This window comes from Apaloderma vittatum, unplaced genomic scaffold (assembly GCF_000703405.1).
Source record: "Apaloderma vittatum isolate BGI_N311 unplaced genomic scaffold, ASM70340v1 scaffold14980, whole genome shotgun sequence".
In the NCBI taxonomy this organism is placed as follows: Eukaryota; Metazoa; Chordata; class Aves; order Trogoniformes; family Trogonidae; genus Apaloderma; species Apaloderma vittatum.
Genome location: NW_009694115.1, coordinates 6609 through 13745, shown reverse-complemented (window position 1 = coordinate 13745; position 7137 = coordinate 6609). Strand labels below are relative to the sequence as shown.

General features: G+C 49.0%; 1 protein-coding gene across 1 annotated transcript in view; it reads right to left on the bottom strand.

The window, feature by feature from the left end:
- Nucleotides 1–357: 357 nt before the first annotated feature.
- The window catches only part of LOC104271706 (protein FAM208A-like), a gene marked incomplete at both ends in the record, with an annotated part of 7043 nt that continues 263 nt past the window's right edge, over nucleotides 358–7137 (bottom strand). Inside the window, 8 exons of the mRNA XM_009866459.1 lie at nucleotides 358–479; nucleotides 1131–1230; nucleotides 1333–1352; nucleotides 1448–1572; nucleotides 1687–1824; nucleotides 2322–2413; nucleotides 3944–4016; nucleotides 5565–5660. Coding sequence (XP_009864761.1) covers nucleotides 358–479; nucleotides 1131–1230; nucleotides 1333–1352; nucleotides 1448–1572; nucleotides 1687–1824; nucleotides 2322–2413; nucleotides 3944–4016; nucleotides 5565–5660 — 766 coding nt within the window. The remainder of the gene's footprint in view (nucleotides 480–1130; nucleotides 1231–1332; nucleotides 1353–1447; nucleotides 1573–1686; nucleotides 1825–2321; nucleotides 2414–3943; nucleotides 4017–5564; nucleotides 5661–7137) is intronic.

Sequence of the window (7137 nt, the reverse complement as noted above, 5' to 3'; positions counted from 1 at the left end):
TAGTGACCGGCCCAGCCCTAACCCTCGACACCCCCAAAAAATTAATCAGCAGTACGGACACCCAATGTGTAGACACCGAACCCCTCCTCCTCACCCTCCACCAACCAGGACAGAGACTCGTTGACTAGAGGCAAGTATGGTCTCTGAACACCAAGAAGGGGGACAGCAGAGCCCTTCTCTTCTCCAAATCTTTTATGTGCTGTGGACAGGGAAACATCCCTTTGATGTCTTGGCATTTTGCCTCATCTGCAAACAGCCACTCTTCAGGACAGGACCCAGCGCCACGTGGATTTGAGGTCTGGGCTCCCCTCCGTGGCAATTCCCACGGCTCAGCACTAAGCACACGTCGCTCATCACGTCGGCGCGTTCTGCACTCACCTTCGCTCTCAGTGTAATTTCTTTTCCCAAATGCAGCTTCTGGTAGCTTTTTTTTCAAGTCAGACAAACCCATGACATGGTTAATGTCCAGGTTGGGAGGCCTGTGGGGATAAAGCAGCAGTGAGCTCACAAGCATAAAAGGCTCTTGGGATTAAGCACAGCGAAGAGTCCTGGCTGCCCTGTCACTGCGAAACCAGAAAAAACATCTCTGGAGAAGGCCAGAGCAGAAGATGCTGCCTTCTTAACACTTGGATGATTTGACCTGATAGTGGTGGTTGTGTCACTGCCTGTTTCAAATTGCTGCCTCCTGGCTGGCTTCTGACTACAGAAGATTTTAAACATCTCTTTTTCAATGCTAGTTACCTCAATATTTGATTCACCACCACGCAGATCTGTAAACCCAACCAGCTGATCACAGGTGTCCCCTCAGAAAACCCACTTCTCACAGGGAGAAAAAGTTTTTTAGGAATAATTGATTTGGAATAAACATCCCAAAGCAATTAACAAAAAGAGATGATAAAATACAGCTGTTTCCAGCTGCAGTTCAGGGCCTCACGCAGCTGTTGCTGTGATGCTGCACTACTGGCTGTCCAACGCCATTTTCCTGATGCTGATGATTGTCCTGGTGATATGGCTGCAAGAAGATGCTGATCAATAAAATGACAAAACTGGCTTTTAGCCGGTACGCAGACACCCAAAGCTGTATCACTTCACACTCCACAAATCTCACAGGAAGAAAAGGGGCAACTTACAGCTGGGCTGGAATCGTGAAGCCGTACGGGGTCCTCAGAGCGATGTTGCACAAAAGGTGGCCCTGGATGGAAAGCTGCCCCCTCCACGGACAGTACGACGCTACGGGCACAAGGGAGAATGGCTCAGAGAAAACAGGAGAGGAGGCCAAACAGAGAAAAGTATGTTTATAAAACAAAAGAAAACCAAACTAGGTGCTCCTACCTTTGTGATTAAGCTCAGGTCTAGAGAAAAGGGAGAAAAAAGAGGAATGTTTAGCTATGGGGAAAGGAAAACCAGTCCACAAAAGCGCCCATGGTGTTTTGGGCAAGTTGCTTACAGGCTCTCTATAGCTAAGACGGGCATTTCCTTGGGTTCGCGGTACTGGCAGGCGATGACTATGTATGGGCGGATCTGCCGGGGCCGTTCAGCAGCGCCGCCATCGGACACTTCGTACACGTAATACTGGGGAGAGAAGAGAAACACGGGTGAAAAGGTAAGGTGAGAAACGAGCGAGGCACCTGGGCCAGCGCTGCGTTGTCCCACAGCCCGCGAGGGAGCCGTCTGCACAGCCCATACCTGGCTCAGCTCGAAGGCCTGGCGGTGGCTGGTGTCTGACGGCGCGTTGTTTCTGCTCACGGCGACGTGGCAGTCGTAGCCAGGAGATGGGCAGGTATAGCAGGACGTGTCATTCTCAGATACCAGCTTGACCTTCCCCTGCGACAGAAAATTTATCAAAAAAAAAAAGAAAATGACACGTAACTGTTGACAGAAGACCTCACAATCCTCCTTTTCCTTGGTTTCAGTGCCAGCTACAGAGAGTAAGAGCCAGTGGGGAGGGGAGAAAGGGGCCACATGCCAGCCCCATGGAGGAACAGAATGGGCCACCTTAGGGCTCCTGCCTCAAATCTCCAAAACGCATGAGAGTCCAGGAACAAAAGTCACCCTACGGGAAATTTCTGATCTCAACAGTGGAATTTGGAAGGTCCTCTGCATGCTCTGCTGCCCCACAGGCCACCAGTCAAGCCCAGCTGGATTTCTTGCTTTCCAGGCTGATGTATTATTCCATAGTTAAAAATCCTGATGAACCCTCAACAGAGCTGATTTTACACCCCACCACAGTTACGGGCACCAAGGTTTCCTTAAAAACTCCTTGCAATGTATAGAAGCTTCTGAAAACCATTCCACAATAAAAAGACAGACTTGCATTTTACCTTAATTAGCTTACAAATGACAATATAGCCTGATTTTCCGTGATACCAGGGTCTCGGATGAAGACAGTCTGCGTACTTGGAAATATAAACCCCTGTGAAAACAAAGCAACACGAGATAAAGCGAATCATCTGTCGAGGAAAACTGGTCGCCAAAAAAATAAACGTGAAGAGGACCCTCCTTGCAGAAAGCGGAGTCTCTGCAGAACCGAGCAGCACCTGCTGCCATAAAAAGGATGAAACTCTTCCCAACTCCTTTTTGTGACTGGTGGTATGGGACAACATTCTATGTCTCAGAGTCACCTCTAGGAAAGGAGCTGCCTTGGGTTCCTCCTGGCAGAAGTGGCCCAGCCGAGGTCAGTTTTGCCTCACGCTACGTGGGGCTCCCTCTACAACTGTGTGAAAGGAGGTTGTAGCGAGGCAGGGCAAGTGATAGGATGAGGGGAAATAGCCTTAAGTGGCACCAGAGGAGATTAGGGAGAATTTCTTTACTGAGAGGGTTGTCAGGCACTGGCACAGCCTGCCCAGGGAGGGGTTGAGTCACTGTCCCTGGAGGGGTTTCAGAGAAGGGTGGATGTTGCCTTGAAGGAGATGGGTTAGCGGTGGTCATAGGGCTGGGAAAAGGTTGGACTCGATCTTGAAGGTCTCTTCCAGCTGAAACTACTCTATGATTCTATAAAACAGGGACATTTATACGTGGGGAACACACACCGCAAGGGCAAGAGAGCAGGCCCATGGCACAGCGTAGACTCTCCCAGGCCCCACCCTTGGTTCTTTATGTCCCTTCAGCATCCCACCACCACCTAACTTGTGACAAGGTCTATTCTGACATGGCTTATTCCCATCCCTCTCCATGCCCAGGCCATATCACACGTGGATTTATTAGCAGGGAGGGTGTTGGTTTTTCACTCCTGCTTTATATTTGTAGACAAGATGGGTAGAGAAGTACAAGGAGGGGGAAACAGTCTGGGCAAGGGAAGGGTTATTATGACATACGCCATAATATCCACCTCAGCCCATCAGGACTGAGATATACACCCAGATAAATAACCAGTTTTTGCTTGGTTTTGCATTCACTGCCATTGAGTGTTCAATAACCAGGTATCTTGGCCTGCAAAGGCTTGGGGGATGAGCTCTGGGAGATGTGCTGCTCCTGGCAGAAGGATTTCTTTGAGTAACACGTCCTGTGCTGCCTGTCTCGAGGCCCCAGACCTTTGGGCAGGGAACAAGCACACATGGAAAAGGGCTTTGATGTGCCACGATCTGCTCTGGTTATTAACAGGACTGTTGGCAAAAGCTCAGCAATTGGACTCCAAAGAGCAAACCGGTGGGGAGAGCTGCCAAAAAGCCACTTTGGGGACAGCAGTTGTTATTACCAAGGGAGAAAAAGCCTGAACTGGAGAGGTGAAGAGACAATAACATTCCCTGGGGAAGATCCCAGGCAAAAGGCTGCTGCTTGCTTGAGCCAAACAAATGCAGTTTACCCTGCGAGGCACAGATGGATTTCCGTGGATCTTAGCAGTGAATAACAAGGCAGGAGTTTTCTGGGCTTTTAGGTTTTTTTTTTTAGAGGAGTCAATATCCCCAGAGGAGGGAACTCTTGGTCCTCCAAACTGAAATCTTACCTTTTGCTGGGTCACCAAGAGTGGAAATGGAACTGCTGTTTACACGGAGGCCTGTCTGACACACCTCTTTTGCCTTCAAAAGAAGAGACAGCCTCTTTTATCATCTAGTTTCAAAGATAAGGTACAGAGCTACTGAAATCTGTGGCAAAATACTCGCAGCAGGCAAACACATGCTGCAAGTCAAGATCCTTACAGTCCCAAAACATCTGTGGTGTAAATAAAACTAAACACAGCGTCCGCAGGAAGAACCCACAGGAAGAAGAAGTGTTGCTTCAGATACTAAATACTTGTATTTATCAAGTGGTGTTACCAAAATCTCTGTGGAAGCAAAAGCTTAGGAAAATCTGGAAAAAATCCAGCATCTCCAGAAACCGCTGCGACCGCAAGGCTGGACTTTGCACTTTTTCTATCTGCATGAGCAATTTGTGGAAAAATAAACGCAATGAGGCTGGCACGAAGGCAAAGGACGTGTGCTCCCTCCTCCAGAGGCACAGTTACTACCTTGGGAGCATCTCACCGGGTTTGATTTAATCCACGACCGAAGCAGATTCACCAAAATGTGCCAAGTGCAAATACACATGGACTGAAGTGTGACAGCAGGAGCAGTTTGAATTCACCATGGGCAAGAAATAAAAGCAAATCAGTCAAACTGATAAGTCAGTCCCTTGATAAGGAGCATGGGGCACTCAGCACACCTATCTGCTGCTGCCTAAAAGGCAAGTGTCCGGCTTAGGCGAGCCAGCTGGACTTCTCCTCTGAGCAACGAAGGCAGAGGCAGCTCCAGAGAGGGATTTAGCCCAAGGATTTTAGATTTTAAATGAGGTCCAGGTGTCCTCTGCAGAGCTCCCTCTTGCCCAAGGTGTAGACAAGGAGCTCAGTCACTTGGCGCAGACCGTGACAAATTTCAAACAGCCCCAAGAGAAGCGGGACAATTCCCGCACCCAAACCGCGCCTGCAAGTGGTTTATTTCGCTGTAGCTCAATCCAAACCGAACAGAACTAAGCATTGAGGCCACTCTCATCCCGAACAAAACCCATCTCCGCCGTGACTCAGCACAGCATCATTAAATTGTGTTAAAAGTGAATTCCCACCAGAATCCCTGAGCATCCTCCTGCAGGCAAAACCCTTTTCACGAGGTCAACAGCATCCTCATGAAAAACGGGCAGGAATAACTTTCTCAATAGCTGTGCCAGGCTCTCTCTCCACCTAGCTGGCAAAACCAAGAGAACTCGCCCCAAATCATCTGAGAAACTCCTGTCTTCTGTCACAAAGGTGTTTTTCTCTTCTAAGCGTACATGAAAGTGTTCACCTGCCTGTCCTTGGCTGTAAATCCACTGGGACCAAGAGAGACTCTTTCTATCTCCCTGCAGAGGGCAAAGGCAGCTAAATCTCAAACAATAACTGACTGGAGAGATGCAAAATAAAACCTGTCACTAAAATCTCTCAAAAGCTGCTTTCACAGTTTGTTCTGGACTATTTATACACTAATGATTGCACTGGTAACCGCTGTACAGAGTCAGGACACTTCAGTCAACAGATCTGCTGGGTTTTGGAGGGACAGAGCACACGTGCAGGCCCGTGGCATCAAACTTCTTAAGTGGAAAAAAACATTTCAGGTTACCTTTTCCTCATTATCGAACAGGAGAAATGCAAAGGTCTCCTCCAGCTCCTCCTGGCTGTACCCGGCGGCTTTCTTTGCTTGGGCAAAAGCTTTGAGCTGCAGAAGACACAACAACACTTTGTTCTACTCCATTCATGCCGGAGCCACGTGACCACGTGCTCACAGTGCGAGGACGTGTCCCAAGTTCCCCCACTCGTGGTCAGTACGGGGCAGCTGGCAGCAGCTCACATGCCCACACATCAATCCCTCCTGCTGGCACGTGTACGCCCCCACAACAAGGCCCCCAAAATTGTGCACCCGTCTCTGTCCCCAGGCAGAACATGTCCAGAACAGCAGGAAAAATTTATTCACCGAAAAGGTTGTCAAGCAATGAAACAGGCTGCTCAGGGAAAGGGTCGAGTCCCCACCCCTGGGGGGATTTTAAAGCTGAGCGGAGGTGGTGCTCAGGGACACGGTTTAGTGGTGGGCCTGGCCGTGCTGGGTTGGACTCAACGATCCAGAATCACAGAATTATTGAAGCAGGTCTTTTCCAGCCTCAACAATTCTGTGATTCTGTGATCTTAAAAGGTCTTTTCCAATCTAAACAATTCTGTGATTCTATGACCTAGCCCTGCGGCGTCACGCTGAGCTCATCCCGGGGAAGTCCAGCCTTATTCCACCTTGCCCCTCTTGCCACACATCGTCACTACGGGGGAGCTTGTTTCACCGACCAGCACGTGGGCTGGTGGAGCATCACATTCAGTAGCCAGCTACAGCCACGAAAAGAGAAATCATCTCAGCCACGGAGAAGATGCCTACAGAATGGGAGATGCTTGGAGGCAGCTCTCTTTTTCTCTCTCTCCACTTACCAGGTAGGCCTAGACTATCTGACTAGAGGGTGGGTGCTACCGTGCGACTACAGCTCAGGGGGGTTGGCTACAGCCAAACAACACATTACTCCAATTTCTTCTCTCCGATAATTAAAGCAGAGCGTGTTCTCACTGCAAAAGGGAGAACATCATGGGAGCAAACAGAGCTGGGCCTGAGTCGATGACGTTTTGGGGCTTTAATAAAAGAAGCTGTAGAAGGATTGGATTTTTTAAACATGGTTAGAAGATAAGAAAACAACTGTATCACTGTTTTTGCTTATTTTGGTTTTAGAGCTCACAGGCAAATCAAGAAATGACTTGATAGCTGCTTTCCCAGATTTTTACCCGGCTCTACAGCAACTATCCCAGATTTAGACGGCCTAAATGTCTAAGCTCTGTTTAATTCATGACAACAAGCAGACTGGTCATCTCCAGGCCCCAGAGAAGACAACTTGTCCTCCATGCCAACAACATGTAGAGGTTAAACCATTTTAAAAGCGGTTCCATACATGCCACTGTCGGCTGGAGAAAAGGAAACAAGGTTAAAACTGGTGCCTGCACGGGTGTGGGGGCAGGCAAAATAAAAACCGCATGGAAATGTGCCTCCATGGGAATCACCAGAAGTGCAGTTGCCACTAAAGCTCTCCTCCTTGGTATCAAACCAGGATTTCAACCTGCCCCGGAGGGCCTGCGCCAGGAGCTGCTGCTGAATAGTTGGCACCGTT